Source organism: Malurus melanocephalus, unplaced genomic scaffold (genome assembly GCF_030028575.1).
Source record: "Malurus melanocephalus ecotype Western Australia unplaced genomic scaffold, MMel_1.1 scaffold_437, whole genome shotgun sequence".
Classification (NCBI taxonomy): domain Eukaryota; kingdom Metazoa; phylum Chordata; class Aves; order Passeriformes; family Maluridae; genus Malurus; species Malurus melanocephalus.
In genome coordinates this window covers 592,771-609,218 of record NW_026623669.1, presented here as the reverse complement: position 1 = coordinate 609,218, position 16,448 = coordinate 592,771, and the positions used below count along the sequence as shown (strand labels likewise).

Here is a 16,448-nt window from a genome sequence, read left to right as displayed (position 1 = left end):
GGACGCGGTAAGTGTGAAGGGGGAAGGGGAAGGAAGACAGGGGAACAGGGGAGGGGAAGGGGGAAAGGGGGAAGGGGCTCGACGGAAGGGGAAAAGGCGTAGGGGAAATGGGGAATGGAAATGTGGAACGGGAAAGGGGGAAGGGGAAATGGGCAACAGAAAAAGGGGAAGGGGAAAGGGGAAAGGGGTAGGGAAGGGTCGGGAAGGGGGGTGGAGGGGAAGGGGAAGAGGAGGAGGGGTGTGTGGTGCGGATGGATGCTGCGTCTCTGCATGATTGTGCCACTGAGTCATCGATTTGCGATTGAATTGATCGAAACGGGGTGAAACCGCGGAACTGTGCCCGATCGCCCCAAAGTTTGATCTCTCGGGGCAAAAAGGAAGGAAGAAAATGAAAGAAAAAAATTAATTTTTTTTTATTTTAAAGATATGCTTYGTTCTAAGAATCTCTCGGAAAATTACTTCAGTTACCAGCAGACTAACTTAATGCTGAATTGATTTTTAATTATTTCAAGCACTTACTCTACTTTTCCAAGAAGAACCTCAGTCTACATAAGGCTTTTGCAGCCTCGGGAGAAGTCAGGGTTTTGCTAAGCATAAATATGTTCCCAGAAATTGTCTCTTCGGGGTGAGGTTACGGGACTACATGAAGGGRTGGGCGGGGCGAGACAAGGCGGCGCAGGAAGAGCTGCCTCGCGGGCTGGCTGTTGCCTGGGGTGACAGTGACAGGATGTTGCCGTGTGGCATGGCGTGTCGTGGTCCCCAGGGTCCCCATCTGCTCCACGTGTCAAAGCAGTGGGCCGCGGGATGGGCGAGGGGCGATAGAGGAGACTAACTGAGCCCGCAGTTACCAGAAAAGCTGTCCTGAGGGTGGGGCGGCGTTAGAAGGGCYGCACAGGGATTGACTTCGCCCCTAACAGGTGTCGCCAAGACAGCTGCGCCGACAGGAGGGCGAGGTGTGAATAGAATGTATGGAACAGAGTAAAATAAATACAATAAAAGAGCTGCAGCGGGGCTGGCCACTGCAGCGCATCCACAAGAGGTGCACGGCGGGACGGGACAGACGCGGTCCCGCGGAGATCGCCACTTGTCGCGCTGCTTACCGTGTGCAGGAGGAGCCGAGTGACCACAGCCGGAGCCGGGACAGCAGCTTCCAGCGGCGGCGAGCAGCGGGCCGTGCTGTTCTGAGTCAAGACCGCATAGCTCAGGCACCGGAAGAGGTCAGTCACCCTGCACGCAAGGCCCGGCACCATGTATCCCATCCTGCTGCCCCTCGCTCCCCTGCCGCCTCCTGCCTGACCATGCGGAACCAAGAAATGCCTTAAAATCTATCCTGTGCAAACTCTCTCACACATGAGGAAAATCAGGGTTTTTTTTTAATTCATAACTTTCATGGTGAGCAGCAGTGCAAGATTGGTCACTAATTAAAGCAACTGGGAGGGGAGCTGGACAGAAGGCCATTTGTGTCCTCAGGAATATGGGCAGCACCTAGGGCTCTGTTTGGGGGTGCACAGGTGGCATCTTGCAGTCCAGCTACTGTGTCCATGTCCTGCATCTCGTGGCAATGACACCCTGATAGCTGCCAGCCAGTTCTTGGCCTCACTGGGGCTCTCTGACTTAATCTGGTTCCTCCTCCTCATCCCACCGCACGCTTTTTCTCTCTGCCCGGAGTTCTGGGAGAGGAGTCATGCCAGTCTCCAGAGTCATCTTCGCTGTGGGGGGATCCATGTCTGGGAGAAGGGAAGAAGGTGGAAAATGAACACGTGCAGAACCCGCTGCTGCCTTTCCCTTGCGCAAACTCCTTTCTTCCTGAAATGCCTTTGACTTCTCCCCAGAGAACTGAATTATTCCGAAATACAATTGAATTCCTCCCAAAATAACTCTGAATTTCCCCAATATCTCTGAATTATCCCAAATATCTCTGCATTCCTCCCTAAAGCCTCCAAGTTCTTCTAAAATACCTCCGAATTCTCCTAATATATCTGRAGTCTACCCAAATACCTCTGAACTTCTCCAAGGCCTCCCACAGAGTATCTCTTTGGCAACAGCAGGAGCTCAGGCTCTGCTCCAGTTCCTTGGAGAGCCCTGACAGGAGTTGGAGCCTCATTTTACTCCGGCTGGGAGAGGAAATGACAGGAATAGATGGTATGCAAGGGATATATCAGCCAAGCCCCTCTCCGCAGTTGGGGTGACAGGGACATAAAGCAATCGGTTGCCACATACCTGCTTAGGATGCTCCCAACATCCTAAAAGTGACAAGGGAGGAAAAAACAGAATTCAAGACCCCATAGGCAGCACGTTGAGAGAGGTTTTGGGTAAGGGGGGTACTCGGGACAAGCATTTGGCCTCCAGCTGCCCGATGAGTCTGTGGAGCTGTGCGATCCCCTTGGCTACCCGCAATTATTTTTCAGCGTGTGTGGCTGCAAAGGTGTGGTCTAGCTGAGCCAGCCGCCTCAGCACTGTGCACTCTTGCTCCGCCAGCAGCTGGCGCAGCTGCTCAAACTCGGCCTCAATGCGGCGTCACTCGGCTTCACTCGCSTCCTGGAGGAGCCAAAAAATCCATATGCAACCCCCAGACCTGAATTTTCCACTTTTGAGTTAAAGGACAAAAGCACTTTGGCTGTAGCCAGGGCGGCTGTAACACTGGGACAGAGCTGGGGATGCGGTTAATTAGCAACTGCGGGTAGTTAAGCACTTCAAGATTCTCCTTTCCCCTCCCCTGCCATTAATCTTTATATTCTGCCCAAAACCAACCCAGTCCCTGGGAAGCAGGGGGGAGGGTTAATTCCATGTTAACGAATGTCCCCTATGACTCAGTCTGGGATGAAAATGAGCAGTGCCATGAAGTGATTTGAAGTGTGGATAATGAGCAGCTCCATATGGAGGTGGTGCTTGCCAAATCTGCCCAGGATCTATACCAACCGTTCCATCTGGGTGTGGGGCTTTGCAGGGCACCAGGAAGCCTCTTGGAAATGGTCCCACATTCTTCTCTGAGAGGGATATGGGGAGAAAGGAATACCCAAAGACCCATTTGGACTGCTGAAGAACCGAGGGAACGCCCTGTACCAGTAGTCCTGGCGTCGCTTCTCTTCGCTCTCTCTCCAGTCCAGAAACTCTGCCAACACCTTCCTTAGGGATTGAAGGTGAGACTSCATTTTCTCCTGAATTCACCCAAAAATAAAATTTAAAAAAAAAATTGAAGTGATTAGCCTAGATTGTTTGTATTATTCTGCCTTCAAAATCTTAAATTATCTGGGGGAAGAAAGTAAATAATCTCCCAAAAAAACCCCTTGCTGCCTTCCCTGGAAAACAGGGATCAACTTGCTTTATGTTTCTCCCAAAACTGGGAGCAGACACAGGAGCTTTATTTTCCCATGAAGCGATTAAAATATTTTCACTTTGCACCTTTTTTTCAAGGGGAGGGAGAAAAGGTAGGCGTCAGAGAGATGGGGTCATAAGAAGCTGATCTCACCTCACAGGTCTTGTCTGATCCTCCAAAAGTCTTCATGACCACAGCCTGTGGTGGCTCATCCATTGCCTCCTGAGGGGTTTTTGTCTCTTCAACACCAAGTGGGGAAGCTGTGGCCCGTGTCAGCACGGGGGGTTTGTGCCACTGCTGTGGCCATGCTGCCTTCCCGGCAAGGAGAAAGGGATGATGGGGACTGGCAGTGGCACAGGGAGAAGCTGCCTGTCTTTGAGCAACCCCTGGGTGTTCCTGTGCTCAGCTCCTGGCACAACCCACCCCAGCTGGAAAAGCAAATTTCATCACTTACAAGTAGTTTTACACATCTTTTATCTCCACAAGGTTGTCTCATTTCCAGACTTTTGTGTCATGTTCCTCACCTGGAAGCTGCTCCCAGCTTTGCTTTGTTCAATTCCATCATGTGTAAAGGGCCAGAGCCAGATTTGGGGAACTAGGGGGCAATATTTAACCAATTTCTTCCTTGTGGCACCATGCAATAATGGAATTTTTTTTGCACCGCCTTAATTTTCCTCCCTTCCCTCCCCAAGGCCCGTGTTGAAAAAGTAAGTGGCCCTGAAATGGGAGTAAAAGGGGCAATCAGAGGGTGCAGGAGGTGTCCAAACACGTCATGGCCCCATCTGCAGGCAAGAGATTGGAGGGCTCCTCCCTTCTTGGCTGATAAAAGTTAGCAGAGGCTGAGCCAGGACTGAGCTTTGGCTGAGCCTGTGCCAGAGAGAGGAGAAACAAATCCCAAAAGGAAAAAAAAACCTAGTGGGGAAGCAGCTATTGGAGGAAAAGCATCTGGAGGAACCAAGGACACCGGTGACAGCAAGGAAAACACCAGGAAGGTTTGAGGGAGGGGGGAAGTCCCAGGGCTGATAGGTGGGTTACATCAGTCTGATGCCTTTGGGGGGGGGGAGGGGCGGGAGGGATTTTGAGCCCCCTCTCCATCGCATGAACTCAAGGAGGGAAGTGGATTTACCCTTGCTTTGACCTCAGGATCTTTAAAGCTGTTTTGCAATGAAGGATTATGGTGATTAATTGCTTTTCATCTGCTTGTAACCGTCTAGCTGGGGAAATCTGGGTAAGAAACAGCATGGCTCCTGCTTTTATCTTCATTTAAGGGTGATTTTTCTCACCTTTTGTCCACTTGTACTCATCACTCTACTGCTTTAATCCCCTTTTCTGCAGATTTGCTGAGGAAAACACAGAGAAAAAAAGCAACCTGATCCTTTTCAACAGCATGGTTTATAATTTTGAGCCTTTATTTCTAATTTCCAGGGCCCTTTAGCATGGGAAACCCTTTGTTTGCATGAAAAATCCTGCAGTGAGTTCCGGAGGATGAATTTAAGGCCCTTTGGTGCCAGCTCTTATCTCCCACACACACATTTCCTGCAGGGTCAACAACAAATTTCTTCCCCTCTCATAGGATTTCTTTGGACATGAGAGCTGGACGTGGCTTATCTCAGTTTTAGGAACTTTCCTCATTCAGATAACTTTGTCAGATTTGATTGATGAAGGGTGGAGGCAGAGATGAATTTAAGACAACTTTCAGCCAGCACAAGGAATGGGGATTTGGAGGTATAATAATTTCTACAATGGAGATGGGCCCATCCCTATATACTTCACCCGTTCCCTTCATAGTCATCAGGGAATTAATTGATTTAACCCATGTCCAAGGGTCTTCCTAGAAATGAACCAAGTTCTGTTGCAACTGTTGAAGAAAAAAATTGCAATTTTCTTAAAGTGTGTTGATTAAATGTGATAGTTAAGCCCTTTTTTTTTTTTTTTTTTTTTTTTTTTTTTTTTTTTTTACGTAAAAAGGGACAGAAGGCTGAGAATAATTACTGTCTGAAGGATAATGATTAAATTTTATCCTTTATTTCCATTTTCCCTCCAGCCAGGAGGAGAGGACGCTGAGGGTGCAATGGCTTTCTTCCTCAAACCACGGCCATGCATGTGGGACCTTGCCGTGGACTACCACAGCGCCAAACAGTTCGAAGGTAATAAGAGGAGGCCAGAGAGGAGTGAAGTGCCTGTYCCTGGTGTTTGCTGGGCTGCATCAAAATAGATGTTCGATGGAGGCTCTGCAGCTCCACCTAGGGGCCTCTGTCTCCTAGCTCCATCTCTTGGCTCCCCATCTCTGACCTCAATTGGGTATCCTCCATCTCCTACTTCCACCTCTTCCCTCTTACATCTCTAGCCTCACCTTTCCTCTCCCTTTCTCCTTGAAAAGTCACTAGTCAAGAGGGTTTTGGGGTGTGTCTTCTCTAGGCTTAAATTTGGCTTCTGATTGTTTCTCTGTTTTGCTTTTCAGTGGATGTAACCTTGGATCCAGCCACCGTGGGCCCTGAGGTGATCCTCTCGGAGGACCTCAAAGAAGCCACCTGGGGCAGACCTCGATGCCGCTGGTCTGAGAGTCCGGGCCGGTTCGACACGGACCCGTGCATGCTGGGCACTGAGGGCTTTAATTCGGGCCGTCACTACTGGGAGGTGGAGGCCAACGGGCGCTTCTGGGCTGTGGGGGTGGCCCTTGAGTCTGTTCAGAGGAAGGGCCGGGTCCTCTTCAAGCCCAACACTGAGATTTGGGGCTTGCAGAAATATGATGAGCTCTGCGTTGCCCTCACGGCTCCATCCAACACCTCTGTCCCACTTCTCAATGGGGAGATTGGGGTCTACCTGGACTATGAGGTCGGATTGGTCTCTTTCTATGCTGTCAGCAGCCGCCAACGCATCTTCACTTTTCCTGTCGCCTCCTTCAGTGGGGAGAGGGTCTTCCCCTACTTCTGTGTGCTCCTCTCATCCATCAAACTGTCCCCCAAGGGCTGATGCACTGGAAGGATGCTTCCAAAGCTGTTTGCATCATGGTGGTTGGAAATGCTCCTTGATGCTCCTTAACTCATATTTTCAAAAGGTCTTTGAGAAATTTCTAGCTCAKTTCAGGGTTCTACCTCCATCTTTGATGTCTCTGTTTTGGGTTATGTCCAGGGGGTTTTGGATCTGAGCTCAGCATGGCTGAAGCTGTCAAATTCATCCAAAGCTTGTTAACAGGAGCCAGATTTCACTGAGCTTGTTTTGTGCTGAAAACTTGGGTTTTTCTCCCAAATTCAGCCTCCTCTGAGGGTTCCTTTTGCTGACCTCTGTATTTATGATTGGCTGGGCTTCCATCACAAATTAAAAATCTTAATTTTTGCAGACTTTGCATTAATACCAGCCATCACCTCATTTTAAATCTGATTTTGTCATCATAAGCATGTGCTCACACCCACTGCCCCCACCCTTTTGTTCTGCTGTTCCCCATGCTCAAGATGTATTTCCAACTAATTAACATGTAAATGTCCTCAGAATAAAATAAATTTTGTTTTCTCTAAGAAGCAGAAGGCATCTATATTTGACCCATCAGCAAGTTGCCCCAAGCCCAAAAAATATGCCCCAAGGCCACTCTAGCTCCCCAGAATTCCCAGGAACTGCCTTACATTGTTCCTCAAAGGTTCCCTTGTCCCACCAACACCTTGTTGGTCCCATGCAACCTCCAATAACACCTTGCCCAGGTGGTTCAAAAGCTTTCTGAAGTTTTCTTCCATGTCCCTATGGTGCAGCAGGTATTTGGGCATGAGAAGCCCTCCCTGCAGCACCCAAGGAGCTGACACAGAGGTTTGGAGGCCGTCTCGTCCTGTTGCCTTTGCTTGAGCTCTGCAGCTCAGGTTTGTTACAAATCCAGCTCTTCTCGTTGCTACAGTGGGAGGAGCTGAGCCCACTGCCATCCAGGTAAGCGCAGAGCCCACCACCACGGATTTGAAACCTGGAAGAACAGAGATAACACACCTCAGATGGAGCAGCAGGAAAAAGGAGAAAAGTCACACATAGGCTTTCCTCAGCTTCAGCTCTCCGGGATCCTCATGGGCCATGAGGAACATGCCAAAATATCAATATATATTTCTTTTATAGGAATGTAACTAATTTGACATCCATCTGCCAACACTGATGCTGATTTATTTCTATTTCCAATAAGAAACCCAAAGCTTTGCAAAAAAAAAAAAAAAAAAAAAAAAAAAAACACCCAACCTTAAAATAAAAAATCTAAACTTAGAATTTTCTCACCAAAAGCACCACTCCCACACTTTAGGTCAAAGGGGAAAACAAAGACCAGCTCCAGATCCAATGTTGCCCTTCCCAAACGTTGTCCCATTGCTACCTCTGAATGTACCTCAAGTGCAAGAAGACATTCACATTTCATGGTTGAGGAAACACCAGCCAATGCAATAAAGAAAAACATGAACTCACAGGTGAGATAGAGGTGTGTGGTTCACCCATTGCCATGGCTGCTCCTCATCCTCCCGCAAAAGGCCAATCCAATGCTCTGAGATGCCTTTGTGTCTCATCACAAAGGTCTGAAAGAGAGGCAAAAGGAAAGACTTTTACTATCTTCCAGCCAAAAATCTGTTTTACCAGTTGCTCGTGCTGCTTTAGGGCTTCTTAGGGGCTTGAACATTTCAATCTGCTACCAAAAAGTGTCATCTAGAAACAGGTTTATTCCTACAGTTCTTGCAGTAGTTTGCCTTCATGAGAAATTTGAAGAGGCCCATGGTGATATATCCTCAAGACCTTTTCCCCAAATCTCACCCCAGACCTTTAAGAAAGATCCTGGAAGAGCAGTCAAAGAAACCAAAAGGTTTCAAATACATTGGTTTGAGGGTTTTTTCTTCATGCCAAGCATGTCCTCATATCTCCTTACCAAGTCCTCCACGCTGTCCAGCATGGCCAAGGAAGCACCAAGTGCCAAGCAGTTGTCCTGGCTGGATGTCCAGTTCCCCTCAACCTCCGAAAAATAGTAGCATTTTCCTCTGTACCTGATCCAGTCAAAGGGACACTGAAAGCAGGGCTGGGCATGAGGCTGAAAAGCCTGCACTGTCATTAAAAATAGAGCAGCGTTAATAAGCAGCATCTTCTCCTAGCCTCTCTAAGGTGGGGAGATCATCCTCCACCCCATGGCTTCCAAAAGTCTTGCATCTGCCTCAACCAGTGTGAAAAATGAAAATTAAGATATACCAGGAGAAATCCTGGGAGAAAACAGGCTCAAATCATGGCCCAGCTTGTGATATTGGACAAGAAACACCAGCGCTGCACACTTCAAAGAAAAAACAAGGTGGTAGACTTCAAAAACTGGCATTTTAAGAGGAATTTCAGAATAGACCTATTCCTAAATRTCGCAGTAGAGACAGACAACACGACACAAATAACAAGCAAAAGACACAGACAGACAGACACAGACATACTACTTTATTATGGGGCTGAGCCCCTTTTGTCTATTTAGCAACAGGTGCATACTAAGTCTTCCACATAAATGGCAACTATTTATTGGCTAATTAGCAGCCCCTTCTCTACTTATCAGCATATGACTGGTGTGTTGCAAAAGCTGCGGTGTCGTTAATTCTCGTGATTTTGCTCTGTTTTTGGCATCTGCCCAATCTAACTTCGCTCTTCTTCAACATTCCATTTTCCTTTTCCCACAGACAGTCAAGGCTGCTCAGTCACGTTGCTTTGGTAACATGCTCCTCTGTCTCGTCCTCCTTCATCCAGACTTTCAGACTCCCTTTTGTTTTTCCAGATCTCAGGGATACAGTATTATCGGTTGAATTTCAGATTTACACCTGCAAGGTCGCAATGCTGGCTTTCGGCCTCCACACCTAAACATGCCTAAACATGGTTGTTGCTCTCTGTCATTATGCACAAGTAGTGAAAATGACAGAAAAAAATTTCCCTTATTCCTGCAGACTTCTTGACTTGGTAGGACTCATGCCAACATTCCAAGCCCATTCTCAGAAGAAAACACTTTTGTGTGACTGTACTCATGAAATTACTCTTCTTGCTGATTTTCTAAGAATTTCTAGATGACATCAGCTCCTACACCAAGGGGATGGATTTGGTCTTCTGTAGAAAGGCTGCTCTAAAACATTCTGCTCCCAGAGAGGACAGCAGCTTGGGTGGGCTTTGTCTTTCCCAGGAACATGGAAGTAGATCTGGCACAAATGCAACAACCCAAAATATCTCAGAGACATTCCTCATGAGACCAAAGCCTTGACATTCACCTGCGAAAGTGATGGCTGTGATGAACAGGACCATGAAAAGCACTGCCAGCATCACTTGGCAGGCAACACGTGCCTCTGGCTTCATCTCCAGGCTGTGACCTGCAGGAGAACAGACCTTCAGTGCCTCTATGAGGGTTCCCAGGGGAGCAACATGAGTTATGCCAAGATGATAGGTTTGGTCTCATCCCAATGCTAGTATCATTTGGTATCATTTCATGTGAGAAATGCCAAAAATTCTTCCCCATGTGGAATACTTTTTTTTTGTTTTAATTTTATGGGAATTTTTTGGGGAACAGTGTCCTCCCCAGCTCCAGATGCAAACTTCTGAAATGTACCATAATGAAAATTTTGTTTTCAGTTTTGGGCTACCTCAATATTAAAGTTCAGTAGAGTTTTTGTCTCCACCTAAACTAAGACACTTTGGGTCCTGAAAATTATCTGAGTCATGGTGCCTCCACCTCTGGATCCTATGATCCAGCACATGCACTTTACCTTCACCATGAGCAAAGAAAATTACTACCAAATAGTAAAAAAAAAAAAGTTATGTTAAAGAAAAATTAAAATCAACAAATACATGTAAAAATATTTTTTTAAATYCCCCATCAAATTTGAAAAAGCCACCAATTTGTTAAATAAAAAAATCCTCAAAAATCTTTGTTTCTGGTTGGGTAGAACAAGATGATGGAAAAGCCCCCAAAAGTCCCTTTTCTCCCTTATTGTGTGCCAAGGGGATGATAGAGATGGGAGCAAAAGCAGGAAAGCTGAAACAGGGCAAAAGGAAAAGCTGATTTCTCCAGGGAAAGGAGACAATAATAAATACTTTGCTGATGTACCCAAACTGGAATTAAATAACAAGTTGCTTTTTAGGGTCTTTTAACAGTTCAACTCTTCAAAAATTTCTATATTCACATCCAGAATCAATCAGAAAATTGGACTATTTGGGGGGGAAAAAAGCCTAAAAGAATCAATTACTTGAGTGTCTCAGGAAGGGTTAATCCTAGATTGGAATAACCCATCATGTCTGGAATGGCCCGTTTAGAGCAAAAATTATATCTGCTGAGTGACAAAAAATTTCCCCTCAAGGGAAGTGCCAGAAAAAGCTTTTTTTTTTCCCTCCACAACCTTACGCCAGCTGGGTTTTGTTCTCAGATTACARAAGTATCAAAAAAATCCCAAACCTGGTGACTCAACAGTTCATTGCCCTACAGTTACCTGCCCGTTTGCTCCTTTCCACGCCCAAAAATCCAGAATAAGCCCTCATTTCCTCCATTTTTGGGATTCCACCTCTGCAGGTGCTCTTGCTTCACCTGCCAAGCAAAGTTTCATCTATCAGCGGTGTCATGAAGACTGTCAGTCCTCAATTAAAATTTCCTCACCATTTAAAATTTTCTCCTTGCACCATATTTAAACTTTTCTCCCCAGCTGAAGTTTTCTTGTACAATTAAAATCTTGTCCTAGCCATTACAATTTTCTGTCCCTCCAATTAGTTTTATCCCCCCAATTATACTTTCTCCCCTCAGTTAAAATTTTCTCCCTGCACCTTAAATTTTCACCCCACAATGAAATTTCTACCCCAAATTAAAGTTTTCTGCACCAATTAAAATCTTCCCCTATTACAATCTCCTCAATTAATATTTCCTCCTTGCAATTAAAATTTTCTGCCATAATTAGTTTTCTCCCTGCAGACCTTTCTTCTCATTAGATTTCCCCCCAATTAATATCTTCTCCCTTCAATTAAAATTTTCTCTCCAAAATTAAAGTTTTCTCCCTTAAACCAAAATTTTCKCCTCCCATTTAAAATAATCTCCCCCTATGAAAATCCCCTTAATTGAAAATTTCTCCTTGCAATTAAAATTTCTCTCCATAATTAAAGTTTTCTCTGCAGAGTCAAACTTTTCTCCCCTCAACCAAAATTTTCTCCCACAATTAAAAACCTTTCCCTGCAATTAAAATTCTCTCCTCCAATTAAAATTGAAGATCAGCTCCCCTTAGCCCCAAAGCCCACCCCAAACCCCCTTACCTGGATCTGCTCTGTGGGAACAAGACTGATGCTGATGCAGAGCCTTCTCCTATGAAGAGAAACATAAATAAAGTATTTTTTAAAAATGGCTTTTTGGTTTATTTTATTACTTTCTGAGGGATTTTCCTGTGCCTCCTCAAGGGCACTGGGGAAGGGGCTGCCTGCCCAGGGCCACCTGCCCACCCACTGAATCAGGGGATCCCCTCCAGCTCCTCCCGGTGCCACTTCACCCTCTTTTCCACCATTTCTGGGTTTTTTTTTCTCAGCTAGGGAGACAGATTGTCAAAAAATGGGGKTTTTTTAGCTAGMAGGAGGGGAAAACACTGCTGAGGATTGCTCTGTTCCAGGGTGTCAGGGCAAACCAGAACAGCCCTCATGGATTTTACAAGGATAAAGCACAGTTCCCTTCAGCCCATTTTATTTTTTTTTTTTGCTACAAAAAATATAACAAAATGACTGTTCTTGCAACTGAGCTACCCACCTGCAGGGTTTTACCCTAAACCATAATTTATTTTGTATTTTTGAGGGTTTTTTTGTTATCAGTGGTCACACACCAAGGGAGCAGCTGCTTTTGCAGAAGGCAGGAAGGCTGGCTGATAGCAACTAACCACAAAAACTTTCTGTGAGTGTAACAAAGGCTGTGGGTGGGAAAAAAATAAACAAGAGATAATAAAAATASAAAAATTAAAATAAAATAAAACCAAAMTAAAAATAAAAATTAACTTAAAAATTAATTTAAAATTTAAATATCATTTTAAAATAAAATAATGTAGTCCTTTTCCTACTGGTACCTCTGGATCTTTGGATTTATCCTCTTATTTACCCTATTTCTTGCTGCTGATAGGCATTGGGGCAAATTTCAGCTTTTTTCTTTGCTTTTTTGGGTGTCTGAGGAAAAAACACATCATTTTTACCTCTACAAAAAGGTGCTGCTCAGGTATGTTATGGCACTGGCTAAAACCTGTGATTAAAATACAAAAAACAAAACWAAACAAAAAAACCCCAAAAACCAAAACCCAAAAACAAGCAAACAACCAAAAACCCTAGGAAAAGGAAAAAAAAGTATTATTGTAGGCTGGAAATTGGTGGTCATTCTGTGCAGTTGGCAAAAAGCACCAAACCTGAAGGAAACATGGGTCTAGATGGTGTAAAAGGACACGTCAGGGATGGAAGGACGGGCTTCCAGGAGGAAAAAAAGCATAATAAAGGAACAAAATAAAATAAAGGAATAAAATAAAGGAATAAAATAAGATAAAACAAAATTAATTAGCAGCCTACAAGGAATCCAGATTCTCACCTCTTCCTGAGCAGGAGCTGGGCAAACCCTCACCACTTTGGATCTGTCTGCCCCACGATGAAATGGAGGCAAAATATTGTGTCAAAACCAGCAGAATAAGTCGCACAGAACAAAAGGCACCTCAGGTCACTCTCGGCCCATATTTTGAGGAAGAAACACCAAATGTCACATGTCTTCTCTTCACCTGATATACATTTTCTGTATAAACAGATAAAAGCCCTGGCCAGTACCATTTCCTGGAGCTGGATGCAGACATCCGGCTGTGAGTGCATATTTCACTTAGGCAAGAGTTTGTCCATGGACAGCGWCACTTTTGGGCTGCTCCTGTGACTTTCTGAATGACCATGGCTGGGGAAATTGTTTATGCGGATTTAAGGCATCTTGGGGATAGTTCTTCTGCTGAGAAGCATCGTGGTAAGTCCTATTTGGGTGGGGGGGGAGGGGTAAATATTTATTTCAAGTTTTGGGAAGAGTTTTGTATTTGTTTACTCACTTTTCCATCCCCATGTTGAGGTTCCCAAGAACATGGGGAGCACTGTTGTGGGTTAAATGCCTTCAAAGGTGAAATCCTGACTTGAGAAGTAGAGGAAAAAGAGAAATTAAGGGATTGGAGAGGGTGACAAACATCTGGAGGTGGAAGAGCTATGCTTCCAAAATTCTCCACTTGGGGCCCAAAAAAAAAAAAGTCCCAATAAGCCTAACATGAGCCACACACCTGGATGGAAGGAAAGCTGTTAAGATCCTGTCTGGAATCCTAGAGGAGATGAGAGCTGGCGAGACCTCTGTCTCACCAACACTTAGTTCTATGAGGAGCTTTACATTAAGCCCATTTCAGAAGGTTTCCGATCTCCCAAGCTCCAYCATTGGGTGTCCAAGGGTGCTCCTGTGGCTCCTGCAGCCTCTCCACCACCTGAAAAACCACCTTCACTCTAGACCTCATCAGTGATGATTTACATTTTTGGAGGAAGCAAAGAAGCTGTAAAATTCTGCTCAAACTCACCAGCTTGACAGACGGGCTTTTTCTTTTCCCTCTAAACCGCCACCTTCCTATCTTTCATTTTTTAAAGCAAATGTGGTGTCTTTCAGCTCCTGCCTTCTGTCCGTGGTGGCACAGGCTCCTCCTCATAGCAGGGGGGCTGGGGCAACTCATCCAGCTGGTCCTGGTGGTGGTGCTGAGTGTGCGGGGTGAGTAACCAGCTCTTACCTACATCTCACATCCCCACGAGCAGCCAGGGAGGGGAAAGCTGGGTTTATGTCAGCATTTCAGCCTTTGGAGGGGACAAGGTTGTCCAGTAGGGATGCAACATCACCCACCACAAGAATAAACCCCTTCTGAATAAACCTAGATTATCCCCATAGCAATTAAACAAAGGTGGAGGATACAAGCCATGTTTTTCAGGCTRGCTTAAGTAATTGCATGAGAAAATGAAACACAGTTTTGTTGGGGTTTGTGGTTTTTACCCACAAATGGCTGCAGCTTCTCACTCTGGATTACTGCTCCAAGTTTTTCAGGGCTCCCCACAGCCAGTGGTGACAAGCGTTCCACAGCTAGGCTGTGAGATACAGGGAAGGAACCAGATGGAGCAGAGCACGTTTTCATCCCTRGTGCGATATTTCTGCAAGCCCCAAGGGAAGAGTCCCACAGGTAATCCCCCTTTCCACCTGACTCTGCTGGGACATGCTCAGGTGAGACCTTTGTGGCGGTTCTTCTACTGCAAGCAGACCCTTGGGGTTGTGAGGACACCAAGGGTTATTTGGCACAGAGGATTGTTGCAAAGAAGAATCCTCTTTTCCATGCAATTTTTGCTGATCCCTCCTCCATGGAGGAGCAGCATCAACCCTAGGGAAGAAGTTCCTCCCCACTCTTCCTCCACCTCCATCTGCCAATAATGTCATTGTGGTCACTCAACCTCAGTAACTCTCCTCTCCAGTGGCTAAAAAAAACACATCAATGTGAAAAATTCAATGATGGGGAAAGAGCCGGTGCGTGGGATGGGGAATCCTCAGTACCTTCAGCTGGTGGCTAGGGAATAACCTGACAATGCTTAGGAATATCTAATGTTTTTTTCTCCTCTACAGCCTATGCTGGCTGCAAGCTGTGTCCCCAGGACTGGCAGCTCCATGGGGAAAGATGCTACTGGCTCTCTGAGGAATTGGGAAACTGGACTCAAGGAATGAAAAGCTGTGAAAATCAGGACTCCCAGCTGGTGGTGCTCCAGGACAAGAAAGAAAAGGTAAACAGGGAAAAGAAAACTTAAAAAGGACATAAAAGTCCTGATTTTTAGATGGGCAGGGATGAAAAGAGTGCCTAGCAACAGGAGGGTTTGAGCAAGTGTTCAAAGTATTGGGAACATTCATATCCCATCAATATGAGAGCCAGATTTACTCCATGAATTTGCTTGCCATGGAACCCTCCACAGAGAGACTTTGAGAGCAACTGATCACCTCTGTTTTCCAGGAGCACATCAAGAGTATCATAGGCAAAAGCCCACCACCTGTGTGGATTGGATTAAGGTCACATCAGAAAGTGTGGAGATGGGTGGACAACACACCTTTCAACCCCAAAATGTGAGTGCATCCACAGCCCACTTGTGTAAACAGCTTTGCTCCATTTCAGACCTCGTTCATGCCCTGACCCATCTCTCCAAGATGTTGGAGTCTATGCAATGGTCTCATATTGCCCCCAGCAAAGCTCTGCAGACCAAAAGTTGAGGAACAGTGCACAGTARCCCCAGAGCTCCCACCAGACGCCTGGAACTGCATGGCTTTTCATGCTCCACACATGCCCCCCRCAGATCTTACTGCAGGCAGAGCAACTCCCTTCAAATCTGATCACCCTCCAGCACGAAATGATGCAACATGATAAGATGGTGCACGAAAAGGGCAGGACAACCCACCCCTACTGCTCCTTTTCTGCAAGACTCAGAGAGTTTCCTCTTCTTCAGCAATACAATTTTTGTTCTGCAGGCTTGGCATCTCTCTGCAGGAGATGGATGAAGGGTGCGGGACACTGAGAGCCAAGGATTTTGGAGTTTATAGATGTGATGCCGAACACAAGTGGGTTTGCAAAAAAAACCCTTTCCCGCTCTGCTCTGTGACAGCAGGAGMTGGGGAGAAATGCGATGCCTCCATCTGACAAGCAACCACCCCAAAATGCCCATCCCACAAGACACTTGCTGCCAGTATTTGGGATGAAATAGCCCCATCCTCACCATTACAGCTTTGTGGAAGATTTCAGGGTTTGCATAACCATGAGGATAAAGACCAGTTTTGGGGGTGCACAGATGAGCCCCTGAGCTGAGGAACCAGAAAGGTTTGTGCTTCAGGCACAGTGTTGATAGAGCTGTGGAATCAATAAAAGCTTATCACAGCTTATCAGTGATGCTTCAGTTTATTGAAATAACACAGGCAAGAGCACAGGTGGCACATCATGCGAAGTTCATATAAAAACATTGCAAATTTCAACTTGAAAAAGCTTCTGTGAGTGACAGATGTTATCCCTATGCATCTCTCCAGGCACAGCTGAGAGTGTCAGCACACTGATGCAGGCAGCTGGGTGGATGCAGGCAGCTGGGCTGTGCC

At 45.9% G+C, this 16,448-nt stretch overlaps 3 protein-coding genes across 4 annotated transcripts; 2 read left to right on the top strand and 1 right to left on the bottom strand.

Moving 5' to 3' along the window:
* The first annotated feature begins 292 nt into the window (after window positions 1-292).
* LOC130581808 (E3 ubiquitin-protein ligase TRIM38-like) lies at window positions 293-6,810 on the top strand. 2 transcript variants are annotated; one of them, XM_057380133.1, is made up of 3 exons: window positions 293-3,140; window positions 5,361-5,463; window positions 5,778-6,810. In XM_057380133.1, the coding sequence occupies exons 2-3, from the start codon at window positions 5,388-5,390 to the stop codon at window positions 6,287-6,289; spliced, it is 588 nt and encodes a 195-aa protein (XP_057236116.1). In that variant the 5' UTR covers window positions 293-3,140; window positions 5,361-5,387; the 3' UTR covers window positions 6,290-6,810. The 2 variants fall into 2 exon arrangements, with proteins under 2 accessions (XP_057236116.1, XP_057236115.1); XM_057380132.1 differs by lacking the exon at window positions 293-3,140 and adding an exon at window positions 4,115-4,342.
* A 32-nt stretch (window positions 6,811-6,842) lies between these two features.
* LOC130581807 (C-type lectin domain family 2 member E-like) lies at window positions 6,843-11,618 on the bottom strand. Its single transcript, XM_057380131.1, has 6 exons — window positions 11,570-11,618; window positions 10,762-10,856; window positions 9,550-9,648; window positions 8,196-8,368; window positions 7,745-7,851; window positions 6,843-7,262 (listed from the first exon to the last, which is right to left on the bottom strand). The coding sequence occupies exons 2-6, from the start codon at window positions 10,817-10,819 to the stop codon at window positions 7,049-7,051; spliced, it is 651 nt and encodes a 216-aa protein (XP_057236114.1). The 5' UTR covers window positions 10,820-10,856; window positions 11,570-11,618; the 3' UTR covers window positions 6,843-7,048.
* Window positions 11,619-13,161: 1,543 nt separating this feature from the next.
* On the top strand, window positions 13,162-16,204 carry LOC130581805 (killer cell lectin-like receptor subfamily G member 1). Its single transcript, XM_057380126.1, has 6 exons — window positions 13,162-13,280; window positions 13,953-14,051; window positions 14,371-14,511; window positions 14,946-15,100; window positions 15,325-15,434; window positions 15,834-16,204. The coding sequence occupies exons 1-6, from the start codon at window positions 13,205-13,207 to the stop codon at window positions 16,000-16,002; spliced, it is 750 nt and encodes a 249-aa protein (XP_057236109.1). The 5' UTR covers window positions 13,162-13,204; the 3' UTR covers window positions 16,003-16,204.
* Window positions 16,205-16,448: the final 244 nt, after the last annotated feature.